The sequence below is a fragment of the Etheostoma cragini genome, chromosome 18 (assembly GCF_013103735.1).
Source record: "Etheostoma cragini isolate CJK2018 chromosome 18, CSU_Ecrag_1.0, whole genome shotgun sequence".
Classification (NCBI taxonomy): domain Eukaryota; kingdom Metazoa; phylum Chordata; class Actinopteri; order Perciformes; family Percidae; genus Etheostoma; species Etheostoma cragini.
The window spans coordinates 13,960,703-13,975,878 of NC_048424.1; the positions used below are offsets into that span (position 1 = coordinate 13,960,703).

A 15,176-nucleotide genomic window follows, 5' to 3' on the forward strand; every position below is an offset into this window, starting at 1 on the left:
TATTTATAGCATCCAGGGCATGTGGGCGTGTCTATGATAGTGTTTTCAACCAATTATTTTTAAGGAAATCTTGTCCCTCGATCACAATTTATCCAATAAGATTTTGGTGCGCCGAAAAAGGCGGGACTTCAAACCAAACCGGTTACACGATTGGCTCAAATTTAACTTGAGACGCAGAGTCATCTTTCAACCTGTTTGGCCAATGAACTGTCACTCTAACTGACTCAATTTATGATTGGTCGCCTGTGTTGTCATTCTTTGAATATATTTCCATATTGTTCAGACTAATCTGGCTGATGCAACTTCCCACAGCATTTCAGGGCCAAAGCAGCATCCAAGCAATGTACCAAGACATTGCATCAGACTTGGGAGAAAGAGCACCATATAGGGCAATGTATTTGATTTCAGTAGATATGCCACAAAGAAATTAAATTAAAAACAACATCTAATATATGTGAAGGTAAACTTAACAAATAAAATAAATTATTTTGCTTGTGGGAGTAAAATATCCTTGAAACAGTATGAATCGAAATTACTCTTGACATGTGAGTTAATAAATAAGCCCCTTAAATGAGTGAGGGCTGTAATCTGAAAGATCCAAAGGCAAGACACACGATACTGACTGCTGACAATCCCTCACCACCATTAGTCTCTTTCTGACCAAGTAGTCACAGGAACGTGTAGGGTCAGTCCACTTCTAGAAAGTCCTACTGACCACTCTCCACCAAAACCGGTTGCCATTTGCATTCACACTGCCCAAGTTGCCATAGTAACTGACGTTTTGTTATTATAACACAGCCATTTAACCACCACTATGTGGAAAAGAGAAAAGACCCTGCCCTGAATTAGCAGCTGAAAGAGTTACAGGAACTGTGGCCAGAGGATTTTAATAATCCCCAAACTGGTCCAGTTGGAACACTAGTTCTTGGAACTGCAAGAATCTCTCTGGTCATTCATCCCAGCTCTCTGAAACCAGGGAGAAAACTTGTTGAAGCATAGTGGACATGTATACCTTTCAAATTTCATGTAGGCTATTGTGTATATTCACAGTTCTGTTTTTTGATGACTCTTCCAGCAGCCGGTAGGGTCATTTTATATAATAGGTTACTTATAATTGGCTGCCTCACCAGTGGGTCAGCCTATTATCATTGGAAATCTTACTTTTGCAGAATCATTCCAACTTTGTAAACACACACATATGTCCCTCTTTATATGCTTTACACAAAAAACATACTACTTCGGCAGCCAAATACAGCCTCATACAGTAGAAGGGACGGGTGATTTCAGAGTTTTATACCCACCCTATAGGTTTAGCCTATGTTTTTGAATTACAGCTGTACTTTCATATGGCTCTTTGTAGTTTGGCTTATTTAAAGCTAATGTACTTGCACTTACTTCTTGCTGTCCGGAGTTTGTACCTTCAAGGTTGAAAGCACTTAGAAGTTGAAGTCGCTATGGATAAAAGCGTCAGCTAAATGACGTGTAATGTAAGGTAATGTGTTGACAAATCCTGCACACTTCTAACAAACCAAAGAAAATACAGATAGCAAAAGCAAAAAGACAATAGTGAATTTGCCAAAACACTGTCCACGGCAGGGACAAATTAAGTGAGAGCGATGATCAGAGAGATGGAAGATCTGATCCAATGTCCAAAAAATGCCCACACCCTCCTGCTGGATCTGATATAGTGTAATAGCAGAAGCTCATCTGTGCTCAATGGATAGATTAACTATAAATAGATGGCATTATTGGACTTGATAAGAGGCCAGACAACTGTATCAGCTCTTATAAATCTAAAGCACCTCCCAATCCAGGCCTCTGAGCTACCCTGGCTCGCGCACAAGCTTCCATCACAGGGTGCCGTGGCTTTTCATGTCCATCGAGTCCTCGAGCCTGCAGCCAGGGCCACAGTATCTCTAAATAACTTCAATTTAAAAAAAAGCAATTTAAATTTTTTATGACTTTGATTTTCATTTCATTTTACGAGGTGACTGCATCACAAACGCTACTCATTTCTTCTGTGAGTTTTGAACTATATGTTGACTATACAAAATAGGTTTTAAAGCTCTCCCGATCGTTTCACTGCTCTCCCTTCTTTTCATTGAAGCCTCTGTGTTTACAGGCTTGTGGTGATGACCAGTGTGCATTACGTACCAACAAAATCTATGTTTGGTTCTGCCAATTTGATTTGTTTTGTCGTGGTACAAAAAATCGTGGCAGAGAATCGTGACATCAATTCTAAGCAAAAAAATAGTGATTCATATTTTTCCTCCCATTGTGCAGGCCTAGCCCGTAGTCTAATATATAGTGTACTGCTTCAGTGTTTTGACTAGTGGATTTATCAAATATTCCCTAGTCTGGTTGACTTTGCTGTCAAGCCTATGCATGTAACATAGATCATCAATCAAGCACCTGGCTAACTAAATGAACTGATGTAGTAACAGGTGTGGACTTTCCCCCTACATATCCCTGTGTTCTTGCTTGTTTTCCCAGGTTGAACTATGAAGCTACATGTAGACAGAAAATATACTGCTCTGGTTAAAGACTGCACATACCACTCCTGCAGTGGTGAAGGTGGGGGTTGAGTGTGATGTAAACATTCTTTAGGTCAGGAGCTCGTTGCTGTGTTACTGCGACAGCTGAGTGGCATCTAAAAGTAGATCCTGCAGAATATGATCCCACAGAATATCAATATGACAGGCTGTTTATCAAATTCTTCCTGTAGGTTTGTCTTCAGTATTGATTTATGGTTGCATTAATAATTAAATGAGCATGTGTCAAATGTTGCAAAGTGCTTATATGCTGCTTTGAACTTAAACTTGAGTGTACGTACGGTTTTTATTTTTGGCATGTACTGACCCCCTATTTCCTGTGTGGGGCTTTCTTACTGACACCTAGTGTTAATTAACGAGACAGCTACAAGTGCAGGACAGGGCTAGGTTAAATAGCACTGGGCAACAGCATCGTAATGTATCATTGTGATGTGTCCATGCATGCATGGACAAAAACATTAATGGTCAGGAGCCAAATATGGATTTAAATGAAGTGACAAAGATTTGCAGCTAAGGAAACCAGAGCTAAGTAGCAGTTTTGCACTCCTGATTGTGATTGAGCATCACCGTTTTATTTTAAACGAACGAGACGTTTGAGGCCCTTCCACATTCCCCGTGAAAAGACAGATTTGACTTTCAAAACTGCTTTCTGATTCTCCATTCATGACATCCATGTCACACATTTTCCCCTCTTCCTTCTTCAGAATAAATAGTTGCTGATTAGCGTTTGTTTGTCTGCATTCTCACAGGTTTTGAGGTTGTTTCCTGAAAACTCGAGTGCAGATTGAAGAAACCGATGCGTGAGAAAAGCAGTTGGACCGCGCCGGCATGTTCTGCATTTTTTAATCAGGGAGGAAACAGGAACTGATGTCACCGGGTCACAAACAGGATGCTGTGATTGTAACACAATGAAAATGCCTGGCCATGCTATGGAGACCCAGAGGCCAAAGAGCAAAGCTCTAGCATGTGTTTGCCACTGCGATCAAGTGTGAAAGAGGGTGTGTGTGTCCTCTTATAGGTGTGATGATGGTGGGAAGAAACTCAAAGTACTATCAGGCTGGGTCAGGTAACAGACCGAAGCATGAGGGGCTTTAACCAGATGATTAATCGTCGGGATAACATGTGTGTTTTTCTTGTGCCAGGCCGGAAGCACCCTTTTTTTTTTTATTTTACCCAGCACACACACAAACCCTTCGATGGGGATGCCTAGGTCAACAGGCTGACAGGATGTGTGTGAGGGAAAAGCCATCCAATGCTCTGCCGAGTGTTGATTGCTGATGATTAGAGGGTGTTGACTGTCGCAGGATTTCTGTTAATTGGAAGCAGGAGAGGTTTGCATTTGATAATGTGGATGGCACATTTCCTAAAATGACTTTTCTGACACACTCCAACATATTAGTGATATCTTCTTGACGTCAAAGAATGGCGGTATGTAGTATAGAATTAAGGAGACACTGTGGAACAGCAGCATTTTCAGATGGCTTTGACAAGTCATATCATTTTTCAAAAAATCTGTTTACTCATTTGAATTCATAGCACTTCCACTGTCTTCCATTTGGCTTCCCCTCCCCTCTGGTGCCAGGCCCTCTCCCTAGCTGTGTTTGCAGGAGTGGGTGGTACAGAACCGGGCATTGAAATATTGCTCTCAACCCTGAAGGGAAGGCAGGCAGTTGGGGAGCTCGTAAGTGCTCGAGTGGGTTGCTTTTTTTTTTTTTTTTTTTTTATGGGAGGTCTGCTCACTCTGTCATGCACACGGGGCGAGAGGCCTGGCATATGCTGCTGTTTTTATGGCACTACAGACTCACTCCGTGCTCCCCCACGGCATCTGTTTGGCTGGCTGTGTGTGTGTTTGTGCGCGGCCGCGCGTGTGCGAGCATTATGAGGGGTGTGGGGGCGTTCCCCTTTGCTCTGCGCCTGGCTTTGTTTCCCCATTTCCAGCTTGAGGGGGTGGTATCCGTGGAAACGGATTTGAATTTCAAGCCAATTTAGGACCAAAAAAAAAAGGGTGGGTGAGTGGGGTGGGAGCTAAAGGCGTTTCCAGGAATTACTCGAAGATTCTAACAGTCAGGGGGCTTTATGTTTCTACCTAATGTCCAAAGCAGTGAATGTGATGTATGAATGCAGGAGAGCAGCTGGATTTCATATTTATAATAGTTTAAGATGTCTTGTTGAGCAATGTTGGTATGAATTGAGCACAGGATGGCATTTTTCTTTTTTTCAACTGGATAAAAAAAAATCAATAAAAACAAGACACTTTTGATCATCATTTGTACTTAATTTCATTGTTTTAAAAACATCTCAAAAATAATTTCCTTTTCCATTTACTGACATCAAATTAAAAACCGTTTTCAAGGAAGTTTTTATTCTTCAGAAGTTTGGTCCTTATAAATATGCATTATATACAAAATAATATTACGAAATAATATTATAAAACATATAAAGAGCAGTGTGTCATTTAAATTAAACTCTGGAAATAATCATTTAAAAAATTACATTATTGGTTCTGTATTTTTGAAATTTATTATAGGCAGGCAGTGGTGTGACAGTCTTTTCTCCTAGTTTTGAGTCTCTTTAGTTTTCTTAGTTCGATTGCAAAAAAAAAACAAAAAAATACTTTTCTATGCAAACTTTTATTTCTCTTGGATCTTGCTGGCACAGCACTGACTCTTGCGCTCCTGTGGTTTTCTCTTCAAATCCCTGTTGATTAAAAAGTATTTTCCTCGATTTTCTTTTTTTGTAGTGCAAATGATCCAAGAACAGACAAGGGCACAAATTTAGCATTCAAACCCCCTCTTTTAAGGCTTCTAGTGAATTTGGACTGCATACATTCTTCACCGTTGCATGGAAAAGTCCAACCAGTCATTTTCACGTGATTGACAGTTGAAGATTAGTTTCAGACATTCATAACTCTCAGTGTTTGTTAGGTTGGATCGCGACAGTGGGTGAGTTCACTCGTCTCGACCCGGAGTCTTGCATAGCAGGCGAAGCTGGCAGGAGGGAGTGTGTAGGAGGGGGGGGGGGGGGAATTTGAAGGGGTCAAATCTTAGGCACCTTTTTTTTTTTTTTTTTAACTGATTGGTTGGCTGTCAAAGTCATCATGATTATCACAAAAGGCCAGATACGAGCGTCAAAGATCCGCCTTCACCTCCTTCTACTGGTGCTGATATTTCACCGATGCTCCGTCGGTGTCCACACCTTGTCACATTGTCCGTTCGCCAGTCCGTGTAACCGTTGTCCCAACTCAGAAATGTCCTTCACTGTACATGTTTTGAATACAAACACTCGGTCAACATAAAGTTTCTCAGTTCTGTTCCGTCTTGTTTTGTTTTGGGAAGAGCAGAGCTTTCTGCCCTCTTCAGTTCTCAAGTGTTCCAGAGCAGCAGTGGACATCTAAAACAATCTCCAGTCTCTTCTGAGCATTTGTAAACAATCCAGAATATTTTATTCGGCCTCGATTGTGTCGTTCACCTCTTTCCCTCGTTTTCAGACCCCTCGGTTTATACCTGTATGGGGGGGGGGAGAGAGGAAAATATTTTTGTAAAATACAAGAAAAGTAAAGTTTTAAAACTCCTATAGGTCATATGCTCTGATATCACCATTTCATTTTCCTTGGACTTGAATATTTTTAATAATTCCTCAAAATGCCACAGTAGTAAAACATAGCACCTCTGAGACCAAGCAGAGCCAAACATGTGTGAGGAATTAGTATATGTCCAGACTTTAGGTCATGACATGGCCAAGATAAAGAACAGCCGGTGTAATTTACAGAAACTAATAAAGTGATTGATTGGGCGATTGATTCAGTCTTTCTACCAATAGCATGTTCCCCTGTCAGAAATGTTGGTGCACTGGTAAGGGATGGCGCACTCGGGATGACATGATGATGCATTACAAGTGGAGGATCTGCGGAAATTCTGATGAAGATGTGCTTTTTTTTTTTTTGGCTTACCTCAGTTGCTATGACGCACTCCCTCCTTTCCTCTGCTATAACAAATACCGACTGGTACATGGAGTCTCTCGAGGAACATATCGTTGATATCCTACACTCTGGCTTTTCCCTGCAAACACAAATCATACTTTGTGTTAACACAAACTAGAAGCACATGGCAGAGCTATGCATTAGGGCGTGCACATATACAGTGTTGCAGCAGAAAGCAAGAATCAGACATTTATATAAACTTTGTGTAAATGGAGAACAATGTGTTGGAAAATAACAGTTGGGGTTCAATGTTGGGTTCAAACAACTGATAGGCAGTGTGAGTGAGAGCGTCCATTTACAGTCATTACCGCCCAGCAGGGCTCCAAATATACACCACTATAAATAAAAGGAAATGTCCTAGTACAATGACACACATTATCATATTTCCCCATTATAGTACAAGCATTGTGAATATGGTTCTTCTTACCTGTACATTTTACTCAAGGGCATTTTGTCTTCTAAACATTTGTCATAAATAAGACTTTTATCCTCTTGTGACTTTTCATCCTTGAACTCCTTTGATTTAGAGTTGTAAGAGTCCAAGATATAGTTTTTATGGATAAAGTTTGATTTCTCCGAATCGCAGTCCACCTCCAGGCTCATTTTCTGGTTAGTGTTTTTCAGCTGGGACTCTGGGATCAGGTTGTCCTTCTGAACATTGGACAAGTTGTTCATCGTCTCCGTGTCTCCCCTGTCTCTTTGGGCCTGCCTGTGGATGTGCCTGAAAGCCAGGCACACCATACACAGCAGCACCAGCAGCGCCACCAGCCCCACAGCCAGAGAAACCGCCGCCCACTGGAAGCTGTCTTGAATCTCTCCGTTGGTCACGGGAGAGGTGACGGCGGCGAAGAACTCGCAGCGCCGCCCGGTGAAGCCTGATGGGCAGTTGCAAGTTGCTGGAGGTTTGCCTGGCCCACCACCCCCGGTGCAAACGCCCCCGTTGAGGCATGGGCGAAGGGAACACTCATCTAGGATTCTGTCGCAGTTGCGTCCCCCGTATCCCGCGGGACAGGTGCAGCTGTAATCGTTGATTCGGTCTTGGCAGGTGCCTCCATTGAGACATGGGTTACCGGCACACTCATTGATGTTAATTTCACAGCGCTGGCCGGTAAATCCTGCACGGCAGCTACACACGCGCATGCCACCGTGGATCAGACACAGACCACCTACATGAGAGAGGAGGACGGTTAGCGTCAACAAAGACAGAGTTTCTAAATGAGACAAACAAAATGACAGGCATTATGACATCAGAAACAACTTGGTCTCCAGAAACCTTCCCATGAGGCCCATTAAGTTCACACATCTCCATCACATCCACATTGTGACACCAGTAATGGGTATTGTTCTCCCAACACAGAGCAATCCCAGAGCCCTCCATGTTTACAAGAAGGCAGAAATCGAGCTGTGCTGGATATTTGTCCCCTTTCATCAACAACCGCAGCGAGCTGTGGCGACATTTACAAGCTGCTGCTCTGAGCCGCAGAGTGTTTATATGGAAGACAATAGACACCAAGTTCCCACCAATTCCTGTTGTTCCACACTGCTTCCAGTTGCAGGAATTTGAAGGGGGGGAGAGAAAGAGCGAGGGGAAGTTCAGAAAGGGGGGGGCAAAAAGGGGAGGAAGACTGTACCATTAGCGCAGGGAAGCGACGTGCACTTGTCCACTCTCTTCTCGCAGTTGAGTCCGGTGTAGCCGCGGGGACACTCGCACATGTAGCTTCGGCCATTGTCCTTCTCCCAGCATTTGCCGCTGTGGAAACACGGGGAGTCAGCGCACGTCAGCAGGCTGTGCTCGCAGTGGGAGCCCTCAAAACCTTGGGGACATGTGCACATGTAGCCACTTTCCAAATTCTAGGGAGAAATTGCATGAAGGAAAAGTTAGCCAGACAGTTGAAAAGAGTGGAATTGAGCTCCAAAAAAATTAAATGTAATGTATCGGTCTCCAACTTACTGTGCATATCCCTCCATTCCTGCAGGGGTTGCTGTCACACTCCTGCATCTCCATCTCACAGTTGACCCCTGTGAAACCTGGCAGGCATGTACACGTGTAGCTGCCCTGTCCTGTGTTCATACAGGTGGCGCCATTCACACAGGGATGGTGATGGGTGCAGAAGTTCAGGTCTGGGGGAGAGAAGAGTGTTTGTTTACAGGGAGCCCACAAGAAAAAAAAAAAAAGAACCATCTACCCCGGATATGCACAACGCTATGAATGGAACACTTCAGAGGAAACCTAATTTACTAATGCTTTCAAGTTCATTCAAATGAAAACAGTGTACAAGTAATATGAGAACATCTCCTAAAAAGGGACAGCAGCAGTGGTCTGTGTTGTCTGGTGTACCTTGGTCACATAATAGGCCTCCCCAGCCCTCCTGACAGTTACACTGCCATGGCAGCTGGCAGGTACCGTGCTTACAGGCCGGGTACTTCTTACACTCGTCACAGAAGGTACCCTGCCAGCCATCTCTGCAACTGCAAAACGACAAAATATGTTCCTTGATTAGTTACTTGTTTATCCGATTGTAGACTGTATAATTCTGAATGATGGCACTTAAAACCATCATTTTCACATTCTATTGAAACATGCAAACAGTCGACTTTAGATGAAATGAGAGCTATGCTTTCCAGCCCTCTCACGGATTAGCTAGTGATTACATAAGAAAGCAATCATCAATCACGCAACCCGACGTTAATAGCTGCTCCACAGTTGGATACAGTCGTTTAACGCTCATATAAATTCATCACAAAAAAAATGATAAATGAAGTGTTTTTTTTTCTTCCACAAAGCCTGATATGCATAAGTGCAAAGGGAAACATGCATCTATGATTTCCCCAACCTCATTGCACATCAGTTATTGCACATAAGACACATTGTGTTTTGTATAACCATGCAACTAATAAAAACATTGGCTACATTAAAAATGATGTGAATGCAGTAACTACACGTTAAATACAGGCAAACAATCATAAAAGGTATGTGAAGTATACACAGGATAAAGAGTAAAAATATAATAACACAAAAGGTGAAATATGGCTTTCAAGATTTCTGGCAGCCAGCCAACAGTCCACATTATTTATTTTTTTCTTGTTTCCCATGAAGATCTGTTTCTCAGCACTGTGCACAGCAACCTCGTCAAACCATGAGATTATGGGACTTAACATGCACGTTCAAGGTTTCAACCATTTTTGCTGAGTGAGCGTGCAGCTTTACGGTGTTAGGTGTCTAAAGGATTTAACCTGAATTTGGGTCAGTTTTAGTGGTGGGAAGGATGGATTTGTGTCTAAAAAAAAATAAAAAATAAAAAAAAGGGGCCAGAATAGGATTCAGGGGGAACTTCTCACAGCGAGTGTGTGTGTGCGTGTGTGTTTGTGTGTGTGTGAATGATCCTTTCTGCTGAGTGAGACATGGCAGTAACAAGAAGGGAACATGGGAAGCAGAGAAGTCAGTGAGTGATGAAGAGAAAAGAGGGAGAGGAAAACTTATCTTTCGTTGATTTAGTGAGCTTAACCTCTCCTCATTAGATGCTGTGTGACTATTATCCCGCTGTGATTTGTTCTACATAAACATAATTTGCAGGAGACTGAGTTGCTGATGTTAATAAGACCACTAATAACTCATATGTGTCCCTTCCTACACGGCGGCACAACACTTATTTCTACACTTCCCAATTATTAATACTTACACACACTCGCCAGGTTTGGAGCAGTTTCCATTCCTCTCGCTGCAGCCCTCCAGACAGATGGCTAAAGCAAAGAGAAAAACACAGACATACAGTAAGTCTCAGGCATTTTTTTTTTTACTAATGCTTCCACCTGGTTATTTTAGTATAATCGTGCATGGTGACAAATTTGAAATATTAAGTTTCACAACTTTTAAAAAAGAATAAAAGAAAAAGGTAGGCAGGCAGGCAGCATGTTGGTCTAATACTCAATACTTAAAACTAAACATGTAGGCTAGGTGCTAAAAGTAAAATATAAGGGTAGGATCCCCTCACACTCAATGCCAAAGCTACAGAGCCCTCATATTCTTAAAAATAGCCAACTGTGATCCTACTTGTTGAAGTGAGGCCTCATTCGGTCTCAACTTTCCTTAGAAGCTGTCATTTGATCTAAACCTGTCCACCACACCCCCTGCCGCCTCGAGGGAATCGGTTGAGGGTTTTGTTTGTCCTGTTTTAAGTGTACCCCGGTCTTTATGACACTGATTCGCGGGACAACATATCAGGCGACTGGCGGTAAGCGGCCGGTTTAGTCCAGAACAGATGCTTGCTCTCAATAGCGGACAGCTGTCACTATTGTTGTTTGTGGTCTGCCACAACCATATTTGCAGCTGCTACTACCGCGCGCCCAACAATGGAAGGGACTCGCCATCCACGGCGCGTGGCGGATAATAATGCCGCGATTAACCTTGGCGCGTGCAGCCGCCTGAGCTCCTCCTATCAATGCCCGCGCGCCCCCTCCCAGTCTGTGGATTATCACGGACACGAAGCGCGCTACAACACTTTATGAAGGTTAAAAAAGAAGTGGAAAAAAACAACTGGCTTTAAATGCCTTTTAGACATAACTGTAACAAAACGCAAGGTAAATACACACCTGTGTAAACTAATTGGAATATTGACCAGCTACGGAAAACGTTAAGCTAGGAAGTGATCCTCGGCTGTGCTCATTAGCCATTTGTTTCCGGTTAAATTAGGTTGATTTTGACCTTAACTGCTGCATATCTTAAATGTACAATGTGTGCTTTGTTGTGCTTTAAAACGGAAAAAAGTGTTTAGACCCAAATGACCAGGCTTGTTTAAGTTGATGTATGGGAGTGTGAGAGAGAGGCAAAATGATAGTGTCTGAAAGATGCCTAATCTGTCTTTCTAATGTATATTTTCTGTAGTCACCGACGATTGATGTGTCTGTAATTGCAACACGTGAGCCCATCTGGTTAGAATTTGGCGCCACAGTCAAAATAGCACATGCCATTTTCTCTTTCACCACCAAGTGACATGGATGACAGATCCGCTGTCACCCATGTGGCCACATATCCAGCACATGGTAACCATTACTCTCACAGCGCCTCCTTCCAATTCTACTCTTTGATTAATTTGTTTTGGTAAAGAGGGCCCTTGGTATTGTGGAGCCAAATGGCATCGGGCCTTCTCATAGGCCTATTCAACGAGGTCCAAAACATGGGAGTGTTGGTCTAGGATTTGGCCAAGTGGGTTAGCGCGAGTATAATGTGCCTGTTGTCATGCTAAGCCTGTCTGTCCCTCAACCCATATTCAGTGAGTGATCACAAACCCACAACCAATTACACATCCGAATTATGTGAACGCAAATTATATGAGACTGAAAATGCATTCTACACCTAAATTGCCTGTCAGACATGCCAGATAGCATCACGTCATGTCTTGCTATAGCACTCAACATTCAACATGATGACCTATAACTAGGAAATCTGTAACTTGTGCATGCTCACAAACATTTTTCTCTCTCTAGGACCTACACCGTAATGTTGAAGGGAAAAGATCTTACATCATGAGGAAGTCTTGCAGAAGTAACAACTCTTTTAAGGTAAGGACTGTCTACCCAATCCTAAAAAGAGGTCCCCTATCATACCGAGCTCCACAGCTATAGGCCGAGACAGATTCCACTCCGTGTAAGTCATTAGCAAACATCTGGACGACCCTCTCGTGTCAAAGGAAAACAAACCGATACTGAACATCAAAACTCCGTTGTCAACTGCAAGGCATAAGGAGGTTGCTGATATCTGGGAACAGGCTTTTTAGATTGCTTACGTTCTTCGCAGTATTTTCCCTTCCAGCCAGGCAGACAGGATAACTGCCCATCACGGTTGCAGGTGTAGTGGCCAAATCGGTCGTCCCTGGGCGCACATTTTTTGGAACAACTTTCTCCATAGTAACTTTCGTTGCAGATGAACCGGTAAGCATATCTCAGCTCAGTCTGCTTTTCAGTCTGCGTGTCCTGAGACCAATCGGTTCCTACACCCAGCTGTCTTTGGATGGCCATAAAGCTAATCAAATGCTCCGGGTTGTTCGTATCTGAAAGAGATAAAAAAGAGAGAAGGAAGTCAGAATTAATGTGGGATATCTAAGCACTTTTATGTCCTGGGACGATTGGGGTTTATGTCTACATCATAAATAGCTTGTGGGTTCAAAAGTCATCCACTTTCACTTTAATAATCTGCCCAGTTCCAAGCTGCATCCCTTATCAAATCCCATACAGCTTAGATGAAAGATAAAGTCAGGTTGAAATTTCCTCTTTCTTTCTGTCAGCAAAAACATTCCCAGGCCCAGTCCCCTCTTCCAAAGGGCGGAACAGAGTAAGGTGTAAAATACAGGAAGATGTAGTCAGGGTTTTTTGGCAGGCACTGTGTATTCTCACCAAAGCCCACAGCTCTTTCCCACGACAAAAATAAACCAGAGGAAGTTCAATTGTATTGGGTACAAGAATGAAAAAGGTGTTCTGAAGTTCATAACAAAGGAGTGAATAGGCATAAAAATGTGTGAAATTATGAACAATTAACAGGAGGGAAATGTGGAGCGACTGAGCTGTATTTAATAGCATACATTGATCGTTTTTTGCATGTATTTGTGCAAAATGGTAAACTAGCTGGAGAGCCTCGTGTGTTAAATATACTGACAGAGCTCCCTCCTGTGGTAAACACGTCGTACTTACCTACAGGTAGATTTCCATAAGGTGAATGCCAGGCTTCAATTATTAATGAAAATGACCCCTAAGGAGAAAACACATGCAGTTCATTAATATCCACTGTACTCTACTTTTCTCCCTTTTGTTTCACAGATATGCTAATTTGGGGCAGAAAGCTTACATTTCTTTTCATTTTTTTCTATTCTGTTTCATAGACTGTTGGTGATTGAAACAAGATATTTTAATTTCATTTTAATATGTGTAATAATTATCATTGCATGGCCTTCTGGATTTTGAAATGAACGACGTCCTAGCAGTCCAATCAGTTTGTCGACATGAGTATTATACCTAATGATATGGATTAGATGAGCTGACCAATAACCGGTTCGCTCCCAAAATGCATAGCAGCTACCTGAACCAACATAATAGCTGTGGCTGTAATAAAATACATAAAGTGGATGCACTGCTCCACGCTCTTACCGGCCATCCAAAGGTGAACGGGATCTGAATCGGTCTAGGTAAAGTGCCACTGGCCTTGGCGCTGAAAGAGTTTGTCCCCAGCACTGCTGTCATTGTACTTCCAAAGATGCAGTCACCTGGCGAGACCACGGCCTGATAGTTCTTCAAGCAAATTCTAAAATAAGTCCTGCAGTTGGGTTTGCACGCGTTTCCGTTTGCCAGCAAACCTTTGTGATTTTTAAATTCGTGGAGATCAAGCTCAAAAACACCGGATCCAAATACCTAAAAGAGAAGGAAATATGATTTAAGAAAACGTCGTTGCGGTTACAAAGCCTAGGCTATAGTATATTATAAAAAAAAAAGAAAAAAAATGAAACAAGTGGCTCTTCATCTGTTTAAAGCCGAGAGGTCTCAGGACCACCGGGGAGATGTGCCATCCTCCTTCATACCTGTGATATCAACGTGGTGCTGAATGCGATGGTAAAGGTGAACCAGGCTGCCATCCTTCTCGCTTCTCCTATGCAGCCGCGTCACCAGCCAATAAAGCAGTAAAACCTTCCTATTCCAAAGTATGTACACCAAGGTTAAAATAAAATAAGGTGGGCAAAATCTCGTATAAATCCTTCTTCACTCCCAGGGAGTTCTCCTGTAGCTCCTTGTTGCTGTGCGTCAGAAGCGTCCAGAGAAAGCGTTTCAAAGTTATCCAAAGGTGAGGGAAGACCAATATCCACAGCCGCGCTTCTTTCTGTCAGCAGGCGTCCCCTTCTTACATCGTACTGTACTCCAAGACGGTCACTCTGCTGTGTGCGCGCGACTCAGAGAGCTTGTTTTGGTGCTGAACTTGGTGCGTCAGTGCGCCACGGATGTTCATCACTCGTCTTATTACTCGTGAATGAACCGTAGCGCGTCTCCTCCCAGATATATAGACTTGCACCGCGCTGCTCATTACATAAACTGCCAATCACTCCACTGACACCGCCCACTCTACATATTCAACCCCCTTCCCTTCCAGCCCAACAACAATTATCCAGATTTAATACCCACTGGCACTGTGCTCACTGACCACCATGGATACTGGACGATTATTAACAAGCCGTAACATCTGTTGACTTATTTTTAGCGCACAATGCGCCCGGACGCACATTTACACATTATGGACAGTGAGTGAGGACAATAAAGGAGAGTCGAAACTTAGGAGGATAGAAAGCAGGAATTCAATTACGTCCTTACTCCTCGCAACCCCTTGCCCTTGGTTCCACTCAATTGCACACCTAATTTGGCTTCACCACAGAGTCGGAGCCGTTCTGCGCACTATTTCCTCAGGCTCTCAACTCCCTGTGGGGTCACGCGTGTCTCCCCCAGGCCGGGAAACTAGAAATACGATTAAAAGAAAAATCTCCCCAGAACGTTGACGATTAATTTCACTTTTTATTACTTTTTGTAATTTAGAAGCAAAACAGAGCCATATTCTATATCAGATATTATGTGTAGAGCAGATGTCCTAATACATCTACCCAATACAATATATA

At 42.8% G+C, this 15,176-nt stretch overlaps 1 protein-coding gene across 1 annotated transcript; it reads right to left on the reverse strand.

The window, feature by feature from the left end:
* Positions 1-5,609: 5,609 nt before the first annotated feature.
* On the reverse strand, positions 5,610-14,549 carry dll4 (delta-like 4 (Drosophila)). Its single transcript, XM_034900431.1, has 11 exons — positions 14,097-14,549; positions 13,669-13,929; positions 13,216-13,273; positions 12,315-12,578; positions 10,212-10,272; positions 8,870-9,000; positions 8,483-8,652; positions 8,163-8,382; positions 6,959-7,697; positions 6,502-6,610; positions 5,610-6,055 (listed from the first exon to the last, which is right to left on the reverse strand). The coding sequence occupies exons 1-11, from the start codon at positions 14,148-14,150 to the stop codon at positions 6,050-6,052; spliced, it is 2,073 nt and encodes a 690-aa protein (XP_034756322.1). The 5' UTR covers positions 14,151-14,549; the 3' UTR covers positions 5,610-6,049.
* Positions 14,550-15,176: the final 627 nt, after the last annotated feature.

What these genes read in the sequence shown, in the direction of transcription:
- dll4 (XM_034900431.1), bottom strand. Translation starts at nt 14,150, where the DNA reads ATGGCAGCCTGGTTCACCTTTACCATCGCATTCAGCACCACGTTGATA. An exon ending in CGTTCACCTTTGGATGGCCG is followed by an intron (nt 13,274 to 13,668) that starts GTAAGAGCGTGG and finishes TTTTCTCCTTAG; the next exon opens with GGGTCATTTTCATTAATAAT. An exon ending in GGAATGGAGGGATATGCACA is followed by an intron (nt 8,383 to 8,482) that starts GTAAGTTGGAGA and finishes ATTTCTCCCTAG; the next exon opens with AATTTGGAAAGTGGCTACAT.